The sequence below is a fragment of the Chrysemys picta genome, chromosome 5 (genome assembly GCF_011386835.1).
Source record: "Chrysemys picta bellii isolate R12L10 chromosome 5, ASM1138683v2, whole genome shotgun sequence".
NCBI classification, from domain to species: domain Eukaryota; kingdom Metazoa; phylum Chordata; order Testudines; family Emydidae; genus Chrysemys; species Chrysemys picta.
Window position 1 is genome coordinate 29,037,311 of NC_088795.1, and position 25,083 is coordinate 29,062,393.

At 44.4% G+C, this 25,083-nt stretch overlaps 2 protein-coding genes across 2 annotated transcripts in view; both read left to right on the top strand.

Annotated features, from left to right (window-relative positions):
• The window catches only part of LOC135983898 (general transcription factor II-I repeat domain-containing protein 2A-like), a 984,084-nt gene that overhangs the window by 261,099 nt on the left and 697,902 nt on the right, over window positions 1-25,083 (top strand). The window lies entirely within an intron of this gene.
• On the top strand, window positions 6,689-24,424 carry LOC112058736 (secretory immunoglobulin A-binding protein EsiB-like). The gene is made up of 5 exons (XM_024099927.3): window positions 6,689-6,931; window positions 16,312-16,453; window positions 16,629-16,674; window positions 20,374-20,460; window positions 23,061-24,424. Exons 1-5 carry the CDS (start codon window positions 6,809-6,811, stop codon window positions 23,155-23,157), a joined length of 495 nt encoding a protein of 164 aa, XP_023955695.1. The 5' UTR covers window positions 6,689-6,808; the 3' UTR covers window positions 23,158-24,424.

The following is a 25,083-nucleotide window of genomic DNA, read 5'->3' on the forward strand; positions in this document are numbered from 1 at the left end:
GGTGTTATACAAACACCTAGTGAGACACAGGCCCTGTCCCAAAATCTTAGTGTAAATAGACAAGGGTCAGATAAATAATTGTTGTTATTTCCACTTTATGGCTGGGGAACTAAGGCACAGAGAGATTGATTGACATGGCTAATGTCTCAGAGAAAGGCTGAACACAGATCTCTTAACTGCTAGTGCAGGGCCTCAACCAGAAGACTATCCTTCCTCTCTAAGGAGGAAACTCATGTTATCTTGTTTCTGTACATTTCTGACCTAAACTCATATCTTTTCTGAAGACGTATGGTTTCTAGCCATCAGACATATTATGTTCATGCTACAGTAAGTCCCTTTATTAAGAAAGCATTATTTCATTCTTCATTATTTAATTTGTGGCTTCTGTTTGCATATCAGTTAGGCCCATATTCTCAAAGGTATTGAGGTTCCTAATGCCCACTGATTTCAATACTTTTGAAGTACTTTTGGCCTACCCCCCTCTACACAGTAAGATCAAGCAGGCAGGGAGTAGGGAGCAATCTGGTCTCCCATCCTCCTCTCACTGAAAACAGATAAAACATGTTGGTCTTGTAGTAGAGAGGGAACCAAACTGTATTTTAACTGTGTTCCTGATTTGTGCTTCTACCTTGCAAAGTTCAAAACTGTAGCATGGTTTGATCTTGCCTGGACTGCCAGCCTGAAGCATATTTTAAACTTGTTGAGGGACTATGCTGTTGTAACAGTTCCCCTGACATGGTTGATTATGCAGTATAGACAGAATCTTTGTCAAATGATAGGGCTTTGCATTAGTTAACATTCCCTGCTGACTCATACAGCTGAGTTCAGGAAGATCATATGTCCTCTGCTGGCACTCTTGTATCATGTGTGATGATGAATGGAAAAAATAGTTGATTTTAACTGATACATTTATTAGTTTGGCATCAACAAACAGTTCTTTAAGAATCTGCAATAAATCTGACTATGGCATTTGCGCCGCATGTTATTTGTCAGAGAGGCATAAACTCCCCTTTTGACCATAGTCACGTTGATTGTATTCCCTTATAGCTCCTATTAATAGTGTCGTAAAGGCTGGTCGGCATAGATTTTTATTTTCTCCTTGCTCAGTGCAGCTGAGGAAAGAAACTACTTTTAGCATAGGAGAGGATTGGATCTATAAGACTAAATGGGAGCTGTATTTGCTACAGACGCTATCAAATTGTAAGTCTTCCGTACAATCCTACCCTCATCAGGCACAGAGGGTCTTCCTCCTCACTCTCCTTCCCTTAGTGAATGCCTCAATTTCCCTCTTAATATTTACCCATGGCTTCATTTTTGCGACTCAGTTATCAATTGTGCTTGAGTTCCAAAGCAGCAGGGAGAATCAAACCTGGTTTCTCATAGACATTCCAGAGTCTCTTGGACCATTAGGCCTGAATAACAGGGATCCTGTCTTAGTTATCCCTATTTACAGTGGTACAATCTATTTTTAGTATATTGGCTAAACCCACAGTGAGGCAAAAACTGAATATGATTTTGTCAAGTATTAATGGCTGCCATTAACTGTGTCTTTGATCTATAGATCAATCACATTCTTGGTTAAAAGAATGAGGAGTACTTGTGGCACCTTAGAGACTAACAAGTTTATTTGGGCATAAGCTTTCATGAGCTAAAACCCACTTCATCAGATGCATGGAGTGGAAAATACATATACACAGTACATGAAAAGATGGGAGTTGCCTTACCGAGTGGGGAGTCAGTTCTAATGAGACAATTCAATTAAAGTGGGCTATTATCAACAGGAGGAAAAATCACTTTTGTAGTGGTAATCCGGGTGGCCCATTTCAAACAGTTGACAAGAAGGTAAAGACTGGGAGTGGATGGGTCACTACAAAACTAAAAACCAATTTCTCCCCTCCTCCCCCATTACTCACACCTTCTTGTCAACTGTTTGAAATGGGCCACCCTGATTACCACTACAAAAGTGATTTTTCCTCCTGTTGATAATAGCCCACTTCAATTGAATTGTCTCGTTAGAACTGACTCCTAACTTCGTAAGGCAACTCCCATCTTTTCATGTACTGTGTATATGTATTTTCCACTCCATGCATCTGATGAAGTGGGTTTTAGCCCACGAAAGCTTATGCCCAAATAAATTTGTTAGCCTCTAAGGTGCCATGAGTACTCCTCGTTGTTTTTGCTGATACAGACTAACACGGCTACCACTCTGATATTTGGTTAAAGTTGATGTGTGCACTAACCACCCTTCATTCAGGCTAAATAGACAGAGCAATTAAATGCTTCTATGTGTAGTGATAGATAGTTGACATGGTAGGAAGCCATCATCCAAGGCACTGAGCTGTATGGCTAGGCCAATCACAAACTAAGCCATATGGGTTTAAGGGTTTCTCTGAGGACTGACTGCAAATGCAGAGGCAGTGGAGAGGATTGACTATGTGTGAGACAGGCAGAAAACAACCAGATAGTCGAGAGGAAATAGTGGGTATGAGCTTGGGACAAACTGGAGAGACAGAGCTTCTTATAGATACAGTATTCAGTGGAAATGCAGACCTGGATTTCTGAAGAAGGAAACTGTCTCCTGCTGTTTGTTTCTACTGGGTTCAGGGAAATAGAGTTTTGTGTATGTTCTTTGTAAATAAACAGGGTTGCACCAAAGAAATACCTGACTCATATACTCAATTTTTCCTCCTACCAAAGACAAGGCCCCAAATATTGTCTAAGTACTTGAGTGAAACAGAGGCAATGCCCTCTTATGCAGAAATCATTGGTGCTTATGGGCTAAGCAAATTCAGGCATGGTGTGTACTTGAACTAACAAAATAATTACATTTGGATTGTATAGTGGCTTTCAGTTTACTCTGAATTCATTTTTTTTATGACCTCACTAATTTGGTGTAGTAGAGATTGAAAACACAAGGATCAATTCTTTCACTAGTCAGTTATAATAATCCTCCTTCAATCAATCTATTTACCACACAATTAATTTGGAATAAAGGCAAGCAAAGATTAAACAAAAGAAAGAAATTAAGAACATGTTGATGAGTTCCATTTCTGGTTTTCAGTCAAGCTACTTTGTTCTCAAGGTCTTTCTCTCCAGCTCTCCCAGATGTTGACAGCTGGCAGATTCCTATTATTTCCTCAGGTTCACAGGCATCCTTTCCTTTTTCAGCAACAATGTCAGGCAGCTATAGACAAAATTGGGAAGTACCTCTAGTTCGTAAGTCATTTCAGAAATATTTAAGTATTGTCTTTCAGTTTAAGTTGAATAAATTCTCCAACTCTACTTCCTTTATTCAAAGGTAAAAAGGAGAAAAAAAATAGAGACCGTAGGACAAGTTAGGCCCTTTCTGTGGGAAAAAAAATGGGACTGGACAGAAAGAGGGAAATCCTGTGGTGTCCACCTGACTGTGACTGTACTTGACTCTTCACCAAACTGCTCCTTCATGGAAGCAGGGAATGGGTTCCATCATGGCTCATTTGTGGGGATGGAAGGGTGAATGTCAAGAGAATCTCACCCCACCCCTGGAACAATTGGGAGAGAAAATCCATGAGGGATTTTCCCTTCCATTAATACCTCCTGCTAGTTTTATTGCAGAAGGGGGATGATCCAGTTTCTAGTTACTAGGAGGCTGCTCAAGAGTTGTTTGAATATGTAAGTCTGTTACACCTGCCATTTGTTTCTAGTGTCAATATCCTGAGTTACTTAATACTTGTTTTCCCCTCCACGTAGGTGACATTTACAAAATCAAGAACACAGCTGGACAGAGAAAAGTGGAGAACTGGTACCAACATAAATTACACATCAGATATTAAAACATTAAATATTATGTACACTTAATTTAGCCACCTATAACAAAGGACTACAAACACAAAGGCATGTTCTATATATCAATGAGAATATTTATTTCATTAACATAGGCTAAGCATCAGAATGAATATAAATATTTTGTATGTCTCGACAAGTGGCTGTAATAACATTATTCAGATTTTGTAGGAGATGGGTGTGACGGGTTGGATCACAGAAACCCCCTTGGGAGCTGCCACCCGATGTGCAAAGACTACCCCTGCTTCTGTTTTCCCTGCCAGCTCAGGACTCCAGCACCCTGTCTTGCTGAGCCAGATACTCCCGTCTGGCTCCAGACACAGACCCAGGGTCTGAATCACTTGTCCCAAAGCTGCAAGTTTACCTGAAAACAGCTCACAGTAGTGTGCTTGTCTTTAGCACTCAGATGCCCAACTCCCAGTGGGGTCTAAACCCAGAGAAATCCGTTTTACCCTGCATAAAGCTTATAAATTGTTCGCCCTCTATAACACTGATAGAGAGATATGCACAGTTGTTTGCTCCCTCAGGTATTAATACATACTCTGAGTAAATTACTAAATAAAAAGAGATTTTATTAAATACAGACAGTAGGATTTAAGTGGTTCCAAGTAGTAACAGACAGAACAAAGTCAGTCACCAAGCAAAATAAAATAAAATGAGCAAATCTATTTCTAATCAAACTAAATACAGATAATCTCACCCTCAGAGATGCTTCAGTAAGTTTTGCTCAGACTGGACACCTTCCAGGCCTGGGCACAATTCTTTCGCCTGGTACAGCTCTTGTTCCAGCTCAGGTGATAGCTAGGGTATTCTTCATGATGGCTCCTCTCTCCCTTTGTTCTCTTCCACCCCTTTATATACCTTTTGCATAAGGCGGGAACCCTTTGTCCCTCTGGGTTTCCACCCCTCCTCACTGGAAAAGCACCAGCTTAAAGATGGAATCCAGTTCAGGTGACATGATCACATGTCACTGCAAGACTTAATTGCCCACTTGCCAACCCACACATATACAGGAAGACTAACAGGTAAACACAGCCATCTGCAGACAATGGTCCTTGTTAATGGGAGTCATCAAGATTCCAAACCATCATTAATGGCCCACACTTTACATAATTACAACAGGCCCTCAGAGTTATATTTCGTATTTCTAGTTTTAGTTACAAGAGTGGTACATTTATACAAATGGGATGATCACACTCAGTAGATTATAAGCTTTGTAATGATACCTTACAAGAGACCTTTTGCATGAAGCAAATTCCAGTTACATTATATTCACGTCTTATTATGTTTTTATAAAACCATATAGACTGCACAACGTCACATGTACACTTAATTTAGCCACCTATAACAAAGGACTACAAACACCAAGGCATGTTCTATACATCAATGAGAATATTAATTTCACTAACATAGGCTAAGCATCAGAATGAATATAAATATTTTGTATGTCTCTACAAGTGGCTGTAATAATATTATTCAGATTTTGTAGGAGATGGGATACAATTTTGTTGTTAAATCCTTAAAATAGCATAATCAGTTTCAAACAGTAGTTACTGGTATCACCATCTTTACACACTTTGAGAGGCAAGAACCAATTTTGTCAAAAAGTGTGGGAAAAGCTCCTGAAATGCGTTACTTTAAATGAACAAATGAATTGGCCACTTGGTGGCAGCATAATTTAAGAAATGAAAATTGGTACCTGAAATGTAAAATATGCAACCCTTATTTCTGTAAGAGTTTTAGGCTATGTCTTCAGGCCAAAAAGTGTCTTTTTTCCTTTTACAGTGAGGTAACTAACCCTTGATCGTTATCTCACTGTAAAATCCCAGTGGAGACAAAGTGACTGTAGTTTTCACTGCAAAGTAGCTAGGCGAGGTCAGCATTATAGCCCCTGCCTGTGGTTGGCCTCACCTAGTTTACCTCACACTAAAACTACAGTGCCAATCGATCCCCGAATCGACGCTTCTACTCCACCAGCGGAGGTAGGAGTAAGCGCCGTCGACGGGGGAGCCGCAGAGGTCGATTTGCCGCCGTCCTCACAGCGGGGTAAGTCGGCTCCAATACGTCGCGTAGCTGAATTTGCATATCTTAAATCGACCTGCCCCACCCCGTAGTGAGGACGTAGCCTTAGTTATTCCACAGTAAAACATAACTTCTGTTAGAAATGAAGAGAGAGCCTTACCACTCTTGCAAGTCCCCAGATGGTGTTAAGAATGTTATGCTTCTGTTTATCCATTATGTAAAAACAGTTAGTTCTTGAAGAATTGGTCATTGATTTTGGCTTCTGGCTTCCAACTCCCTCACTCATTAAAAAATTCTACCCCTTAGCCTGCTATTTTTTCATATGCCCTATAACTCTCTCTGATTTTTCTCATCTGACTACCTGTATGACATATGGATCCTTGGAATAGGGACAGTGTCTTTATATGTTTTTGTATTGCACTCAGCCCAACAGGTTGCTAATCCTGATTAGGGCCTCTAGATCCTATGCAATATAAATATTAAATAATAATGATACTAAACATTTGTATGTGCATGTTGCAATGTCATCCGTTGTGAATCATTTCATATGTCCTTGCGCAATAAGTACTGGACAAAACCAAATTGTGATGATGTGTTGTATTTTTTAAGATTTTCTTTTCTTCATCAAGTTTGCCAGATACTAAGACTTACCTGTTCTGATTGACAGGCTTGTACTAGCAGGGAAAATTCTGAGGGAAGCTGGGGACCTTTGGCACTGATATGGTTAAATGCACACTGTTCCGTCTGTTTCTTCTTTGTATCATTGGTGAGGGATATATATCCATTCTCCTTATCACCGTGAGGCAGCTGGATGATCTGTACCATAAATCAGGAGAGAGAACAATAGAGTATAACCAGCAATAGGGGAGAGTTGGGATTGGGTAGGGACTGAGGATAGGAGCAGATCATGCTCAATTAAAGCAAGATTGTTCAAAGCAGGTATGAGAGAGAGACGTGGAGGAACATGAAACCCATGGTACAGCGGAAACAGAAAGGAAGGAGCCAGGCAGGTGGTGCTGAGACGGGGGGGACAAACCTTTCCCAGAGGAGTAAGAAACCAACTCATTCCAAGTGGAGTAAATGGGAGGTGAGTGTGCAGCCCCAGAACGTGGGATGGGTGGTAGGATTGTCATCATCTGGGAATCAAATTATGTACTATATTCCAGTCAGATAAATTCTCAACAGGTTTGAGTCTGTGCAAATGCTGTTGAAATGGCAGTTTACAAAATGCTCCCATTTGTTTCCATTATATTGTACTGTATCTGCATTTGTATCAGCAAACTCTCTTCATTGCAGTTGTGCATGAACAGTAAAATCCCTTATAGTCAGATTTGATATGAGGTCAAATCCTACAATGAGTGGAGCAACCTGAGAGGTGGGAAGTGAGGGCACTGTGGATATCACATGAGGCACTTAGCACCTCCTAGGATCAGGACCTTAAAGAGCTTCTAATGCAATCTGTCAAATTTGAATCCTATCTTTTTTCCTGTACATCCTTTCTCAGCATTATGACATCACAGATACTAGATTGTGACATCCCTGAAGGCATCTATAAAGTGCCTTAGGCCGCTTATGTTTGTGTAAACAGTGTACTGGAGCTGTCAGTGATAGTTAATACAAATAAAGTAGTGGAGAAGTTTGCTAACATACAACAGTCTTTTTTAAGAATTTACTTGCAAAGGCTGTTAATGCACCCTTTGAACTTTGGCTCTGGGTGCAACTTAGTTGAAATAACCTTATGCTATGACAGAGTTGATGATGCAGAGAGATGGCTGAAGCACTCCTACAATGACTGAAAAAGTTCTGTAGAGGTGGCCAGGTCTGAGAGTCAGATACAAGGAGTCCAGAGGGCAGAGTTTCAGGAAAGACCAACTACCTTCCTCACTCCAATAGCAAATTAAGGCAGTATCCTTGGAGAACTAGGTTCCAGGTTTCAAGTTAGGAGGGAGCCTCTAAATTGGGGACCACAGCCTGGACTCTTAATGTATGCTACCCTAGTGTGGGAGCAGCTGCTGTCTTTGTATCGTATTGCATTGGAACGTATTGGAGACAATTTTTTATTTCAGAAGGTGGAGAAAGCTACTAGGGGAGAGGCTGTTCTAGATTTGATTTTGACAAATAGGAAGGAACTGGTTGAGAATTTGAAAGCGGAAGGCAGCTTGGGTGAAAGTGACCATGAAATGATAGAGTTCATGATTCTAAGGAATGGTAGGAGGGAGAACAGCAAAATGAGGACAATGGATTTCAAGAAGGCAGACTTCAGCAAACTCAGGGAGTTGGTAGGTAAGATCCCATGGGAAGTAAGTCTAAGGGGAAAAACAATTGAAGACAGTTGGCAGTTTTTCAAAGAGTCATTATGGAAATATAGGAAGTATGGCAAGAGACCACGCTGGCTTAACCAGGAGACCTTTAATGACCTTTAAAAAAAAAAAGAGTCCTACAAAAAGTGGAAACTAGGTCAAATTACAAAGGATGAATATAAACAATTAACACAAGGATGTAAGGACAAAATTAGAAAGGCCAAGGCACAAAATGAGATCAAATTAGCTCAAGACATAAAGGGTAACAAGAGAACATTCTACAAATACATTAGGAGCAAGAGGAAGACCAAGGACGGAGTAGGCCCGTTACTCAATGGGAGGAAGAGAGGGAAATAACAGAAAGTGTGAAAATGGCAGTACTTAATAACTTCTTTGTTTTGGTTTTCACCAACAAGGTTGGTGGTGATTGGATGTCTAACATAGTGAATGCTAGTGAAAATGAGGTAAGATCAGAGGCTATAATAGGAAAAGAACAAGTTAAAAATTACTTAGACAAATTAGATGTCTTCAAGTCACCAGGGCCTGATGAAATGCATCCTAGAATACTCAAGGAGTTGACTGATGAGATATCAGAGCCATTAGCAATTATCTTTGAAAAGTCATGGAAGACGGGAGAGATTCCAGAAGACTGGAAAAGGGCAAATATAGTGCCAATCTATAAAAAGGGAAATAAGGACAACCCGGGGAATTACAGACCAGTCAGCTTAACTTCTGGAAAGAGAATTGAGCAAATATTTAAACAATCAGTTTTCAAAAATCTGGAAGCTAATAAGATAAGTAACAGTTAGCATGGATTTGTCAAGAACAAATCATGTCAAACCAACCTGATAGCTTTCTTTGACAGGGTAACAAGCCTTGTGGATATGTGGGAAGTGGTAAACATGGTATATCTTGACTTTAGTAAAGCTTTTGATGCTGTCTCGCATGCCCTTCTCATAAACAAATGAGGGAAATGCAACCTAGATGGAGCTATTATAAGTTGGGTGCAAAACTGTTTGGAAAACCATTCCCAGAGAGTAGTTATCAGTGGTTCACAGTCATGCTGGAAGGGCATATCAAGTGGGGTCCCACAGGGATCAGTTCTGAGTCTGGTTCTGTTCAATATCTTCATCAATGATTTAGATAATGGCATAGAGAGTACACTTATAAAGTTTGTGGACAATACCAAGCTGGGAGGGGTTGCAAGTGCTTTGGAGGATAGGGTTAAAATTCAAAATGATCTGGACAAACTGGAGAAACGGTCTGAAATAAACAGGATGAAATTCAATAAAGGACAAATGCAAAGTACTCCATTTAGAAAGGAACAATCAGTTGCACACATACAAAATGGGAAATCACTGCCTAGGAAGGAGTACTGCGGAAAGGGATCAGGGTGTCATAGTGGACCACAAGCTAAATATGAGTCAACAGTGTAACACTGTTGCCAAAAAAAAGGCCAACATCATTCTGGGATGTATTGGCAGGAGGGTTGTAAGCAAGACACGAGAAGTAATTCTTCTACTCTACTCCACGCTGATTAGGCTTCAACTGCAGTATTGTGTCCAGGGCCGGCTCCAGGCACCATCCCGCCAAGCTTGTGCTTGGGGCGGCACCTGGAGGGGGGCGGTGCGGTGCTCCGGCTCCAGCCGCCGGGGAGAGCGGGGCCACTGCTGGGGCTCGCCGCCCTCCCCCCAGCGCTCTGGCCGCCGGGGAGAGCGGAGCCCCGGGCGGGCTCACCGCCCTCCCCCCGGCGCTCTGGCCACCGGGGAGAGCGGAGCCGCGGCGGGCTCGCCGCCTTCCCCCCGGCGCTCTGGCCGCCGGGGACAGCGGAGCCCCGGGCGGACTCGCCGCCCTCCCCCCGGCGCTCTGGCCGCCGGGGAGAGAGGAGCCCCGACCGGGACTCGCCGCCGGGGAGAGCGGAGCCCTGACCGGGACTCGCCGCCGGGGAGAGCGGAGCCCCGACCAGGACTCGCCGTCCTCCCCCCGGCGCTCTGGCCGCCGGGGAGAGCGGAGCCCCGGCCGGGGCTTGCCGCCCTCCCCCCGGGGCTCCGGCCGCCCTCCCCTGCCACGCTGGGGTGTGTGTGGGGCAGCCGGAGGCTTTTTTGCCTGGGGCGGCAAAAAAGCCAGAGCTGGCCCTGATTGTGTCCTGTTCTGGGTGCCATATTTCAGGAAAGATGTGGACAAAGTAGAGAAAGTCCAGAGAAGAGCAACAAACATGATTAAAGGTCTAGAAAACATGACCTATGAGGAAAGATTGAAAAAAATGGGTTTGTTTAGTCTGGAAAAGAGAAGACAGAGAGGACATGATAACAGTTTCCAAGTACATAAAAGGTTGTTACAAGAAGGAGGGATAAGAATTGTTCTTGTTAACCTCTGGGGATAGGACAAGAAGCAATGGGCTTAAATTGCAGCAAGGGAGGTTTAGGTTGGACACTAGGAAAAACTTCCTAACTGTCAGGGTGGTTAAGCACTGGAATAAATTGGCTAGGGAGGTTGTGGAATCTCCATCATCGGAGATTTTTAAGAGCAGGTTAGACAAACACCTGTCAGGGATGGTCTAGATAATACTTAGTCCTGCCATGAGTGCAGGGGACTGGACTACATGACCTCTCGAGGTCCCTTCCAGTCCTATGTTTCTATGATTGTGGTTCTTTCTGTTTCAGTGCTGAACAAATTAGTTGGTTCTGAGTTTCATCTTAATTTAATAGTTATGTTTTGGTAAAAAAAGATTGTTTAGTTGCATGTGACACACCTGTAGCCAGTTTCTTGTCACAGGCTGCATGGATCTGAATCAGGAGTAAACTCTCAATGGAGTTACTGTGAATTTAGAGTGGTGTAAAGAAGAGCAGAATCTGGTACCTAGACACATCTGGAAATAAATGTAAATAAAATAAAAATACCAGAGAAAAAATACAGGGAAATGAGCAACAGATTGTTCAGCAGAAAAACTAGGAAGTATTTTGGAGCCACTGATCCTTGTCCCCCTTGTATTTAGGAGTGTACAAATAGGCCTTGCACATTTCTTGACTCTGGGACCAATTTAATTGTATTCCCTTGCATTCTCCCATGGGAAGTTCTTAGTATCAATGGCAACTGGCATTAAATGAGTTTTTATTTTCTTCACCTCTTTCATCTTAGTGTTATCTGAGTCCCAAAATCTGAATGCACAACATTGGAATATGCTTCACAAATACATGCTTCACCAGGGCCAAGGGTTTGTGCCAGTTGTGGGTATTATCAGCGGAGTCTGAGGGGAGATCAGGGGATCTCATCCCACTCCCTTGTTACCGTTAAAAGCAAGGTTCCATTTTATAACTGCTCCTCCTCAGTGCCAACTGCTTCTTGGGACATGAATCTCCCCTGTTAGTGGTTATCTTTAACAACTGTGTGCAGCACAATGAACTATCATGGCTTTGTTTAAAAGATTGAATTGGCCCTTTCTAAGGTGAGGCAGCCTGCTAGATGTTCGAATTCTCTGTAAAATATAGAGCTGTCTTCCTGTTTGCTTTATATGAATTAGCAGGAGCCACCTGCAAACCTGCTGATAAGCTGGCTCATTGGTGACCCACACAAAAGGCTGATGAAAAGGTCTGAGCTAGCCTGTCATTTCCCATCTGGAAAAGAACAAAAAAACAGCTACCCATCTACTTCAACATAGAGAAATCTATCTATCCATGCCTGTGGCGTACAAATAAGCAGCGTCATTGGAAACTGGTGAAAAACTTGGCGATGTCTCCCAATATCTCACTCTTATGCTGTCAGATGAGTTGCACACATCTGGATTTGGAGTTTTGCAGGACCACTCAACTGAAGTCACTTGTGGGACATTCCTTCAGACTTTCTTCTTGAGTCCCCTCCCAAGTGTCTTATGCAAGTAAGCTTACAAGCTTGCTTTACCATCAATTGCTGGCCTTATCTGAGCATTTGCTATGGTGATTATTCGTGTGTAAGTTGCTGTGTTCCTCCAGAGTTTGAAGGAGGAGGTTTTCAAGTGACTGTTTCCTCCTACAAGTCTCAAGATGCATTCTTTATTATGTAATGCATGCAAGAAAAGTCTGTAAGAGTAAAACATTAATTATTGCCACCTTCTTTCAGTGACTTTTCTGGAGCACAGACCTAAAATCATCAAAGAAGACTTGATTTTAGAAACAATGATTACTTGCCCTCAGGCCTGCAATCTGCAGAATGATTTTATTCTTCATGATCTTTCCCAAGGAGTGGTCCATCATCTCTTCCCCTTGGGAAGATGTTCAGCAATAAACAGGATCAATCTAGGATGTCATCTTAAAAAAATTGCCTTGGTATCACCACAGACTTACTCATGCATTATTTGTGCCACTGCAATCACAGCTGGAATGTCCAGGTATGTTACAAGGTTCTTGGAGAACTTTTCTCTGAAGCATTGGTCACTGCCTGAAGAGGATACCACACTAGTTGGACTGGTGGTCTAATCCAGGGCAGCAAATCCTATGTTCCTAAATTTGTCAGCCAGATATCTGAATACCGGGAGATGTTTGCTCCATTATCACTCGCCTGTGGCTAATTTAATTCTCAGCTTTGATATGATCCAGTTAGAGATGGACCTGAATCAGGAGCCACATTTTGGGAGATGCTGATACTGAGCACCAGCTGGCTTTAATAAGAACTATGGCTGCTCAGCATCTAGGATTTAACCCAAGAACTCTGGGTCCAAAGCTTCCTCACCATGAATCTTTCAGGACAGTTAAGATGCAGATCATGATCTGAATGTCACAGGATAGATCTGTGTCTACAATGGGCTAAATCTGAACAATGAGTCCAAGTGCTCTTGAATTTTGAGGAGGTTTGGATTTAGACCTAATCTTTGCAATGCTGTAAAGTGCCACTGCAACCTGGTCTCTTGCCTAGTGAATATGGCACAGATGATCCTGGTTGCTTCTGCCATTCTCTTTCTATCCAATCTCTATCTTTTAAATTTTCCTTTCACTGTTGGATCGAAACACAATTCTAAGTACTAGTTAAGAGGTTTCTTCTGTAAGTTAAAGAAGGGGCTGTCAATCTTCCCTACCAGTGTCTCCAAAACTGGATGCAATGACTAGCTGAGATCCCAATCCAATAATCCCTTGCATCGACATCCCACAATCCTTTGAGAATAATACATTACAAACACCAATGTATTTTATAGCAAATACTTAGTAACATATCATTCGTAAAATACAAACAAGAAAAAAAATAATTATTTTAGGAATCCTGTGGATAGGCCCCTAGACTAAGAGACAGGATATCTAAATTCTATTCCTGGCTGTGCTGCATGTCTTTGGCCAAGTTACTTCATCTCTCCAGGGCTCTGTTGCCCCATGTGTAAAATGGGATAATGATTACCCTCTTTGCAAAGTGCTTTGTCTTGTGGATGAAAAATGCCATGTAGAGAGCTAAGCGTTAATTACAGTGAAGCACTGATCTTATATGACTTTATCTTCAATTCATCGCTAATTCTATTGGTAGTCAAAAGTATCAATATTGCAGAAATTGAAATATTCTTCTTTTGAAAATATTCATATAAAAGAACAAAGTTATGTACAAGGTGTCTGTGATGCATGGCCAGAAATGGTTAAACATCCTGCAGGATGAATGATTCAAATTCAACCCTCTAAGACGTGAGGAGTTGTTGTTTGTGTTTTTGCGTATTTACATGCATATGGGTAATGGTCAACAATTTAATCAACAGTCCCTATCTATGCTGTATTCTGATAATTCAGAGATCCAGAGAACATCATAACATTTAGATGAATTGTAAACACAGGGTATCTCTGTATTCATTTCTCTTTGAAATGTATAGAAAATCATCTGTGAATGGTGGAGGAACAAGCCAATTGCCTTATGTTAATTCGTATAGCTAAGTACCAAATGATGGACCTCCTTCAAAGTCAACCTAATTCCCTTTAGTTCCCCAAGGGACTCCAGCTTGTCAAAGAAGACATGAAATTGTATAAAAGATCCTTGGGTCCTGATCCTGTTCATCTTAGATCTGCTTAAGCTTCACTAGGGGAAGTTTGAGTCGCAAGATGAGATTCCAGTTATGCTGGTATGCACTGAATACGATATTGGACATTGGACTATAACCTATTAACTAAATTCTAAAAACTCTTTGCAACTACAAAGCTCACCATCTCTGCTATGTATCTGAACCTCAAGAATTGATCTCATGTCTGTATGTATATTGATCTTTTAATCATACTCTCTCTTTTCTTTTTTAATACATTTTAGTTTAGTTAATAAGAATTGGCTGTAGCGTGGAATATTCATTAACCTGAGAGGTACTGTGTCTGATCCTTTGGAATTGGTAGAACCCTTTCTTTTATATGATGAAATAAGATTTTCAGAAATCTTCATCATATTTGACTTGGGTACCTGGATGGAGGTCTGAGGCTGGGTACTTTAAGGGACCAGTGTTATTTACTTCTGAAAAACCAGTGAGGTAATTAAGAAGCTATTTTATGCTGGTTTGGTAAATCTATGTATTGAATTATCTACCAGCTTTGGGGTTTGTCTGCCCCATTCTTTGCAGTTCACCCTAATTGAGTGACCACAGCTGGCCCCCATAGAGAGCCCGGTCAGAGTGTCATCTACGGCTCAGCTACAAACATGGTTTGTATCAATCTAGTGCAAACATATTTAGCAATTTGTTAAATATTTGCAGCTATCACTCTTCTAAAAGAAAGAGGTCTTCTGCATGGTACAATTCATGACAGTGATTAGCACCTATGTCATCACATACCATTGAAAGCATGCTAACATCAACAGAGCTGACACTGTTAATTAAATTTACAGCCCGGGCTGCTTCATCAAGTCTAAGTGGTGACTGTGTAGGGCAAATGCCTCTCAGTGGATATGTACTGTGCCCCATACCTCTTTGGGGCCACAGTCTGCTTACAAACCCCATTCCTCTTTTTTTTTTTTTGGCCATGGTTCTTGCACTATCAGTGTAAACTTGAGTTTTCAATCTGTAAATCCCTATTATCACAAACTACTGGTGAGCCTGTTTTTGAAGCTTTTTATTTGGCACTGAAAAATAACAGGCCTGATTCTGATTTTATATATGTTTTACACTGGTGTAACTCCACTAGTATAAGCGAAGTTACTCCTGATTTACAGCAGTGTAGCTGAAAAGAGACTCGACCCATTTTTACTCCACTGCCAAATTAAAGAGTTTCGAAAGTTTGCCCACTGTTGTATGTGAAACTATAAATCCTTTCATCACAAAGTTTATAAAGAGAGCTGTCAGACCCATACAGAGTAACTACAGTTACCTGTGAAGCAGATGACATGGATGTGAACCCATCTACCTGGAGAGAAATACTCAGTCTCACAAACCTTCTTAACAAATTGCTCATCCCGATCTGCTGCCAGCTAATGAATTCATCTCACAAAAGAACCATTAGACAAAATGGAATTATTTTAATTTGCTACAGCAGAGCCAAAAGTTACTTGTCTATACATAGGGTTGCCAACTCTGACTGAAGCTATTCTGGGAGATTCCTTGCCCTGCCTCTCCCTCCCCCCCCCCGCCCCCAACATGATGTAATGTCATTTTCTTAAAATATCCGATTAAAATCTCCCAGATTGTTTTCAATAGTCACCCGGAGATCTATGCAGATTCCTGGAGACTCCAGGCCAATTCTGGAGGGTTGGCAATGCTATCTATACATCATGGCAAAGCGCACTAGAGAGGTGTGATTTCTAAAGTGCACCTGTATGTTGTCCAGTAACTGGCATGCGCTAAACATTCTTTAGTGCACAAAGCACTATGTTAACATTCACTAGGGCACTTCTAGTGCCCACCATCAGCGTCTACCTGGGTCACTTAGTGGGCAATGCTTTGGTGCACTTTAGAAATCATACCCCTCTAGTGCACATTGCCACACTGTATAGACAAGGTAGGGGCCTGGTCCAATATCTCTTGTAGTCTATGGAGTCATTCTATAGGCTCTAATGGATGTTGGATCAGGTTCTGTATCCATTGCACAAGGCTAAATTACATTTTTGGCTATTGCGAGAAGTTTCCCTAGCTTTGCTATTTGGAAAGCAGCACACTAAGATGCTTTCAGTGCTTTCGATGAAATATTAGCTGTATTTGGTCCCGTTTTAATGTCTCCCTCTATCATGACTCTTTCCTTATCCTTTACAGTTGCTGGCTATGATTGTCCCCGTCCTCCTTCTGCTTTACATTTTGCTGTGCTATGAGAACTTCCATTTCCACGTGGCTCATATGTATGCTCACCTGGGGTACCCCAATGCCCAACACATTGTGGGGCAGAGATATCTGCAAGGTAACATTTCTCCAAGTCAGAGGGTAACTCGGCTTCAGAATATATGTGTGTGCAAATAGAGAACTTGTGAACATGTTACACAATACGTTACCTTGTGGGTAATTTTGGCCCCCATATTGTACATTTTAACTGAAATTCTCTTCATTTCTTTGCCATGTCTTTGTCTCACATCCAGGAACTGGTGTGGAAAAGAATGAGGAGATGGCCATGCATTGGTTCAGGTGAGGTGGAGTAAAAGATTACTGAAGTGGCAACCTTCCACAGTGGTCCCCAGGGTAAAGGTCCCCAGGTGTCTTTAGAAGATTTCCTGCAGGAGTGGATTAGGGAAGAAAAGCAAACTTTTTTTCTGGTACTGTAGTTTGCTTCCAAATTGCTCTAATATGAGAGATCAATATGGTCTAACTTGGACACTGACTCCCTCTGTGGCTTTGGGCAAGATGCTTCACCTCTCCGTCTGATTTTTCCCCATCGGTTATTTCTATTTTTAAAAAACACAGCAGGTGCTCAAATACTAAGGTGAGGGGGCCACACAAGTACCTACAAAGAGAGATTCTGGAGGCCTCTGAGTGCTGCTCCTGCTGTGATGGACACAGGGCCGGCAATAGGATTTTTGCCGCCCAAAGCAAAAACAATTTTGGCCGACCCCCCCGTTCTTTAATTACCCCACCCCTGGCCCTGCCTCAACTCCGCCCCTTCCCCAAATCCCCAGCCCTGCCTCCTCCCCCCAGGCTCTCAAGCCTAGGAGGGAGGGAGGGGGAGAAGCGGCGCCCGCGCCACGGCCACTCGGAGTCTCCCCCTCCCTCCCAGGTTTGAGAGCCTGGGAGGGAGGGGGAGACCCCGAGCCGCCGCAGCGCGCGAATCAGCTGTTTCGCGCGCCCTGGCAGCAGCAGCGGAGGTAAGCTAGGGCGGCCGGGGCACATTTTTAGGGGCGGCATTCTGGCGCCGGTCATGCCGCCCCTAAAAATGTGCTGCCCCAAGCACCAGCTTGTTTTGCTGGTGCCTAGAGCCGGCCCTGGATGGACAAGAACAAAGCCTTCTGACGACACTAGAACAGCAGGCAGGCAGTGGAGGAAAAAAAATGTACAGGCTAAGGTGCATTTAGGGACATCAGCAGCATATGATTTTTTTTCTCCACTGTTAATTTATTGCTCATGAAAGCTTTCTGCTGTGAGAGTGAGGTAACTGTCCCTCTACAAAAGATGTTTATGCCATGATCAGACAGTATTAAAATGGTTCAGAGGAGATTTTGATTAAAGCCATCTCAAACACAGGTTTTTAAACATTTTACTTTTAGCTCAGTTGTTCTGCTAGCACAGATAGGGCCATGGGAATTGTAGAATGGATGGAAGAGTAGCTCAGTTAATGGAAAGTGAAACAGTAACTTTGGGAGACAGTTTTCAGACCACAGACTGCAGTACAGTAACTCCTCGCTTAACCTTGTAGTTATGTTCCTGAAAAATGTGACTTTAAGTGAAACGATGCTAAGCTAATCCAATTTCCCCATAAGAATTAATGTAAATAGTGGGGGGTTAGGTTCCAGGGAAATTTTTTTAACCAGACAAAAAACTATTATATATATATATATACACATACTCACACACACTGTATAAGTTTTAAACAAACAATTTAATACTGTACACAGCAATGATGATTATGAAGCTTGGTTGAGGTGGTAAAGTCAGAGGGTGGAAGAGGGTGGGATATTTCCCAGGGAATGCCTTGCTGCTAAATGATGAACTAGCACTCGGCTGAGCCCTCAAGGGTTAACCCATTGTTGTTAATGTAGCATCACACTCTACAAGGCAGCACGAATGGAAGGAGGGGAGACAGCATGGCAGACAGAGACACACACACTGTGTGTGGGAGAGAGAGATGTGCATTGCCCCTTTAAGTACGCTGACCGCACTCTAAGTACGCTGCCTTTTTAAGTATATCAGGAAGTTGAGACAGCAACTGCGGCCAGCAAACTCCCTCCATCCTGAGTTCTGTCCTGTCCCAACCCTGCTCTATATGGAGAAGGGGTAAGCAGGGGGCTGTGGCAGGAGCAGGGGGGAGGGGCACACCCTAACATTAGCCCCCCTTCCTTCCTCCCCACCACCCCAGCAAGCAGGAGGTTCCCACGAGCAGCTCCAAGGCAGAGGGCAGGAGCAGCATATGGCAGTGGGGGGAGGGACAGCTGAACTGCTGGCAATTGATAGCCTGCTGGGCGGCTGCCACACAGGGAACTTAGGAAGCGGGGAGCTGATGGGGGGCTGCCGGTCCACCCTGGTTCCAAGCCCCCACCAGCTAGATCCAATGGGCTGCTCTTCCTGCAAGCAGTGGACAAAGCAGGTGGCTGCCAAACAACGTTATAAGGGAGCATAGCACAACTTTAAATGTGCATGTTCCCTAATTGATCAGCAACGTAACAACATTAACTGGGATGACTTTAAGTGAGGAGTTACTGTATCTGCTTGTTGAATCTTCAGATTGGATCAGACTTTATATATACCTACAGGGCCGGCTCTAGGCACCAGCAAAACAAGCTGGTGCTTGGAGTGGTACATTTTTAGGGGCGGCATGGCCGGCGCCAGAATGCCGCCCCTAAAAATGTGCCCCGGCCGCCCTAGCTCACCTCCGCTGCTGCTGCCACGGCACGCGAAACAGCTGATTCGCGCGCCGCTACTCGCCCTTCCTCCCAGGCTCTCAAACCTGGGAGGGAGGGGGAGCAGCGGCGCGCGAATCAGCTGTTTCGCGCGCCACGGCAGCTCGGGGTCTCCCCCTCCCTCCCAGACTTGAGAGCCTGGGAGAGAGGGGGAGAAGCAGTGCCCGCGCCGCGGCCACTCGGAGTCTCCCCCTCCCTCCCAAGCTCTCAAACCTGGGAAGGAGGGGAGACTCCGAGTGGCCACGGCGCGGCGCCGCTTCTCTCCCTCCCTCCCTCCTAGGCTTGAGAGCCTGGGGGGAGGAGGCAGGGCTGGGGATTTGGGGAAGGGGCGGAGTTGAGGCGGGGCCAGGGGTGGGGTAATTAAATAAGGGGGGGGGCGGCCAAAATTGTTTTTGCTTTGGGTGGCAAAAATCCTAGAGCCGGCCCTGTATACCTAAGTCCATTGTAGCACTACCATCAGTGGTCTTTGAATCAGATCCATAGTTCCCTACCTACTTCTGAAGATGTTTATGTAGGCAGCAAACCTGCAGTGAACAGATACACACACACACACAGGAATTATAAGTAGTCTGTGGTGTGTCTGCACTTCCAGGAGCAATTACATGTATTTTCATTAGAGCAACACCAGAACTAATCCAAAAAGAGTAAATAGTGGGTACCATCAAAATATCAACATATACCCTGCTGCAGCAGCTGCTTTTACTATGGCATTTGAAGCATTAACTCTATGCTTAAGACCGAATTCTGCCCTCATAGCTATATGTACTACTCCCTTTGAAGTTAACAGGAGTGGAGCACACAGCTGAAGGAAGAATTTGGTCCTTAGTGTGGAACTTGCCACAGCAAGTGAAACTACAGCTGGTGGTAAATGTTAATTTTTACCACTGTAACTTCACCAATGAACTGAGACACCAAATTTTGATTCCTGCCACAAACACTCACTCACTTTCGGACACAGAAGAAGGTGAAAACAGATTGTCAGCTGCAGTGCTTTCTTTAAGGGGTGAAAAATACTATTTCAAACAACAGAGGGCCTAATCTGGGAAAGCACTTAAATGTGTGCATAAGGTCATCCCTAACGAGCAAAAACACAAGCTTAAGTGCTTTCCTGAATTGGGGTCTCACACTTTAAATACAAACCCCACTTAAGAATGTAAATTCACTCATACCTTCTCATTGTTTGCTCTTTTCCTGGGTTAGTTCATTCACATGGAGGATCCTCTCAGGGTTTCCTTCTTTTCCCTTTCCTTTTACATTCCTTTTTCTTGTCTTTCAGGGAAGCTGCAGAGCAGGGCCACCCCCACTCCTCCTTTAACCTGGCTGTGGGAAAGCTGAAAAACATGACCATGTCACTTGACAAAGGGTAACATTTTCCTTTTGCTGAATCCTAGTTCCTTCCTCAGATGATGTCCCAATATCACTATCAATAGGAGAGTTTACACTAGCATTTTTGTTGAAACTACCCACCATTGCACTGCAGCACCTCCAGTAATAGAAAAGTTGGAAGAGTTAGTGTAGACCTGCTGCTTTTTTAAAACCAGGATTAGATGATATGGCAGTTAAAATGCCCGTAGCCTGTCTACATTAATACTGCTGCCAGTAGAACTGGCACTGGTACTATAGTGAGGAAAAGTTAAGAAAAATACTAGTGTAGACAAGGCCAATGAGGGGGAAAAATAATGAGAGTCAAATTTTCAGATAGACAGAATTGTCCTTCTAGTGTCAAAGCACTCTCTTTGGGCCTGATCCAAAAGCCACTGAAAGTCAATAGAAAGACTCTCGTTGACATGAACTAGTTTTGGATGAAGCCCTTTGAGAAAATGTCCTGCTTTTCTCTCTCTTTCTCTCTCTCTCTCTCTCTGTGTGAAGTGTTTTCTTTATGTTGTGCTTAGGAGTACTTAAGCTGCATGAAATGTTCAGAATGAAATCAGTAACCCAGAGAAAACTTGCCTGGCATGGTGTTTTGTATATTCACTGTGTATGAACATGAGTCCAGTTTTGATTGACTCTAGGTTAACTGAAGGTTTCAGATAGGGTTACCATATCTCATAAATAAAAAAAGAGGACCCTCCACGGGCCCTGGCCCTGCCCATTTCCCCACCCCTAGCCCTGCCCCAACTCCGCCCCTTCCCCACCCTAACTCGGCCCCCTCCTCCCTCCCAATCAGGGGGAAAGGGCTGCCCCAGTGCTACCAGCTTCACGGTTTCCCGGGCAGCCCCCAGACCCTGCGCCCCCAGCCGGCGCTTCCCCAGCGCAGCTGGAGCCCGGGAGGGGAAGCGCCCAGCCGGGGGCGCAGGGTCTGGAGGCTGCCCAGCAAACCGTGAAGCCGGTAGCGCTCGGGCTTTGGGCAGCCCCTATGCCTCCGGACCCTGCGCCCCCAGACGGGCACTTCTCCTCCAGGGCTCCGGCGGCTCTGCGTAACTTACACTGAATAAGTTACACAGAGCCGAAGAGGAGCAGAGCCCCCGCAGCTGGAGGCTCTGCTCCTCTTAGGCTCTGTTTAAGAGCCGGGCTGCCCCAGCGCTACCGGCTTCGGGCAGCCCCCGTGCCTCCAGACCCTGCGCCGCCGGAGCCCAGGAGGGGAAGTGCCCGGCTGGGGGCGCAGGGTCCGGAGGCAAGGGGGCTGCCCGAAGCCGGTAGCTCTCGGGCAGCCCGGCTCTTAAACAGAGCCTCCAGCGGCTGCGGCTCTGTGTAACTGACACTGTGTCAGTTACACAGAGCCCCGGGGGCTGGAGGCTTTGCTCCTCTTTGGCTCTGTGTAATTGACACAGTGTCAGTTACACAGAGCCCCGGGGGCTGGAGGCTTTGCTCCTCTTCGGCTCTGTTTAAGAGCCGGGCTGCCCGAGCGCTACCGGCTTCGGGCAGCCCCCGTGCCTCCAGACCCTGCGCCCCCAGCCGGGCACTTCCCCTCCCGGGCTCCGGCGGCGCAGGGTCTGGAGGCACGGGGCTGCCCGAAGCCGGTAGCTCTCGGGCAGCCCGGCTCTTAAACAGAGCCGAAGAGGAGCAAAGCCTCCAGCGGCTGTGGCTCTGTGTAACTGACACCGTGTCAGTTACACAGAGCCCCGGCGGCTGGAGGCTCCAGCCGCCGCGGCTCTGCTCCTCCCCGACTCTTCGGCTCTGTTTAAGAGCCGGGCTGCCCGAGCGCTACCGGCTACGGGCAGCCCCCCTGCCTCCAGACCCTGCGCCCCCAGCCGGGCACTTCCCCTCCCGGGCTCCGGCGGCGCAGGGTCTGGAGGCATGGGGCTGCCCGAAGCCGGTAGCGTTCGGGCAGCCCGGCTCTTAAACAGAGCCGAAGAGTCGGGGAGGAGCAGAGCCGCCATTTTCCCGGACATGTTCGGCTTTTTGGCAATTCCCCCTGGACGGGGGTTTGACTGCCGAAAAGCCGGACATGTCCGGGAAAAAGAGGACGCATGGTAACCCTAGTTTCAGATCTAAGTCAACTAATGAATTTCACAGCAGATTTGACTGAGTTTTTGTTTCTTGTTTTTGGTTCATTCAAACCTGAAACTCAAAATAAAGGTTGGGGAATGCAAAATCAAGTGACCTGAAACTGGAAAAAAAATTGATTTGAACAAAGCCATATGATCTGAAACTACTATGTGTCATATATCTCTTCCCCGTGTTTCTCTTTCAACAACACTGCATTAGATTAGGTGGAGTTATGTACTCAGTTGTATGAAAAGTGTATTTAGAGTGATCAGTAATACAAATTCGGCCCAGCTATAACTCCACTGAGTTAGAAAGCACAACAAAGCATAGCCCCAAAGACCTTGGGAGAAGTAGGGAGGAAATTAGGGCATTGTGATGTTGAGAATTAACTCTTAGGAAGTTCTTCGGTGTTACAGTGATGGGTGCTGTTATAAAAGCCTGAATATAGAGAAAGGCAGCTGAGCTAATTCATTCCTATCTGTGTACTTTTGTTCCTAAATTTTTTTCTCTTCATAATGATTATGTATTCTTTAGGGAAGTGGAAAATCTCCTCAGTGTGGCTGCAGGTCATGGGCTCCAAGAAGCTCAGGAACTTTTAGACATCATCATCAGGAACAGAAATCTTCCTTGATGGACCCCAAAGGAGATGGCAGCACTCTCACCTTTCTACTCTTTTTATTTGGCTACTGTAGCACATCTTTTCTTCTTTGACTTTGATAAATTTCTGGTCATTTACTTTTAGAAACCTTAGATGAGACACTGCATTTGTCTTGCACTGGATCACTGTACTTAGAATGAATGGCATTTTGTATTGTATGATGCAGGAAGAAATACCATTATATTCAGCCATCTTGATTTAACATGACAGAACTTTGTCTTGAATCCAACTTGATCACCACTCAGCACAAATTTGCTCATACCTCAGTCTTACAACAAGCTGCTATTCAATTTTATCATAGTACAAAGAGTGCTCTGGGGATGGGGAAAGGTAATAGAAGTGATCAGCATATAAATAGCTTTCCTTTTGTTTGTAGCTCACTACATTTGTACAGTGCTAGTGTCATTCGCTTGCAAGTAGCTGGGAGCAGCTTACATGCCATGTGCGTGAACAGCCCAGGAGTGCGGGTTCTCACAGCAGAGCAGGGTAAGGCTGGCTCCCAGAGTCAAAGATTGGAGAGGCCTAGCAGATCACTGGTCCAGATAACACCAGAAGGAAATGTTACACCTCCATGTTCCTTGTCTCAAACATTTATACCATCCTCAGGCCTAGTTCTTGGCCCAAGTAAAATGTTTTGCTTGTAAAAATAAGGAAGTTGAAGGTATGTGTACTGCAGTGTCCGTGTTTCTATCTATAAAACCATCTTTGTCATGTTTATGACTAAAATCACTTCCCCCCCCCCCCAAATTGAAAACATACGCATAGTCCTACTGGGGACTAGAGCTCAACAAAGTGGTTGGTCGTAAACAATTCATTTCCCCCTTCCCCCACTACAGTTGGAAGCTGATTTTTCTCCATACAGTGTCTGCCACTACTTGCAGAGTGTAACAAAACCTGAGCCTCTTCTCCCTTCCCCTTAACATCAACATAAAAAGCAAAAGCAAAGGCAGAAGCAAAAAAAGTTCTCTGGCCCTAGAATCTGAATGGATCTTGTTTCCATTGCATATGACAATTACCAACCACAGGCCTGAGCCTTTGAAGGCGAGGGAAATCTTTCTATTGATGTTAGTGGGTTTTGTATCATGCCCCATGTCAACTGTTTTTAACTCCCCCCCCCCACACACACCTGCTTTAGCTCCAGCACTGCAGTCCTTTCCTTTTATTTGAAAACTAGATCTGTGCTATATGTAAACAGCATGTTGTCAAACAGTGATCTACCAATAAAGTACAATAAACACCATCTTTTCCAGTCATACAGTGTTCCCCAGGAGATTGTTCTTTTTCTATAGCTGTGAGCATAGAAAGCAGAAAACAGAGAGATAAGGAAGGGTAGGAATGGCTCAGAAATTGTATTCATCCTCTATGCTGCCTTGACTTATAGATGTCAGAGCAAAAGTAAAACTGCCTCACTCCTGGGTGAGCTCAAATCTGTCCTGATTTTAATGGTCCTCTTAGGTTAAATATCTCCTGCAGTGTTACAACTGATGCTTAATGGAAAAATCTATCATAGCTGTGACACTCCTCCTAGGTTCCCTCTCATGCTGTGAGACCGCCTGGCGCTACAGTAGCTAATATGAAGCTGCAAAAAGACAGTTAAAAAAAAATCACCCCAGCTAAGACTCTAAGATGCTGTAGTGTAGCAACATCAAAAGGTGCTTCTTACATTGAGTGTGTATGTGTGTAGGTGGAATGGGTCATCTGCAGAGCCGGTGCAAGGATGTTTCACGCTCTAGGAGAAACTTCCACCTTGCGCCCTTCCCCCTCCCCGAGCCCTGCAGCAGCTCCCCCCCCCGCCCTGAGGCACCCCCCTGCAGCAGCTCCCCACCCTGCCCGGGGAGCCGTGAGGCAGCTCCCCACCCCAGCTCACCTCTGCTCCGCCTCCTCCCCGAGCATGCCATC

What these genes read in the sequence shown, in the direction of transcription:
- LOC112058736 (XM_024099927.3), top strand. Translation starts at nt 6,809, where the DNA reads ATGAAACCCATGGTACAGCGGAAACAGAAAGGAAGGAGCCAGGCAGGT. An exon ending in CCAAGTGGAGTAAATGGGAG is followed by an intron (nt 6,932 to 16,311) that starts GTGAGTGTGCAG and finishes TATCCTTTACAG; the next exon opens with TTGCTGGCTATGATTGTCCC. An exon ending in ACCATGTCACTTGACAAAGG is followed by an intron (nt 20,461 to 23,060) that starts GTAACATTTTCC and finishes TGTATTCTTTAG; the next exon opens with GGAAGTGGAAAATCTCCTCA.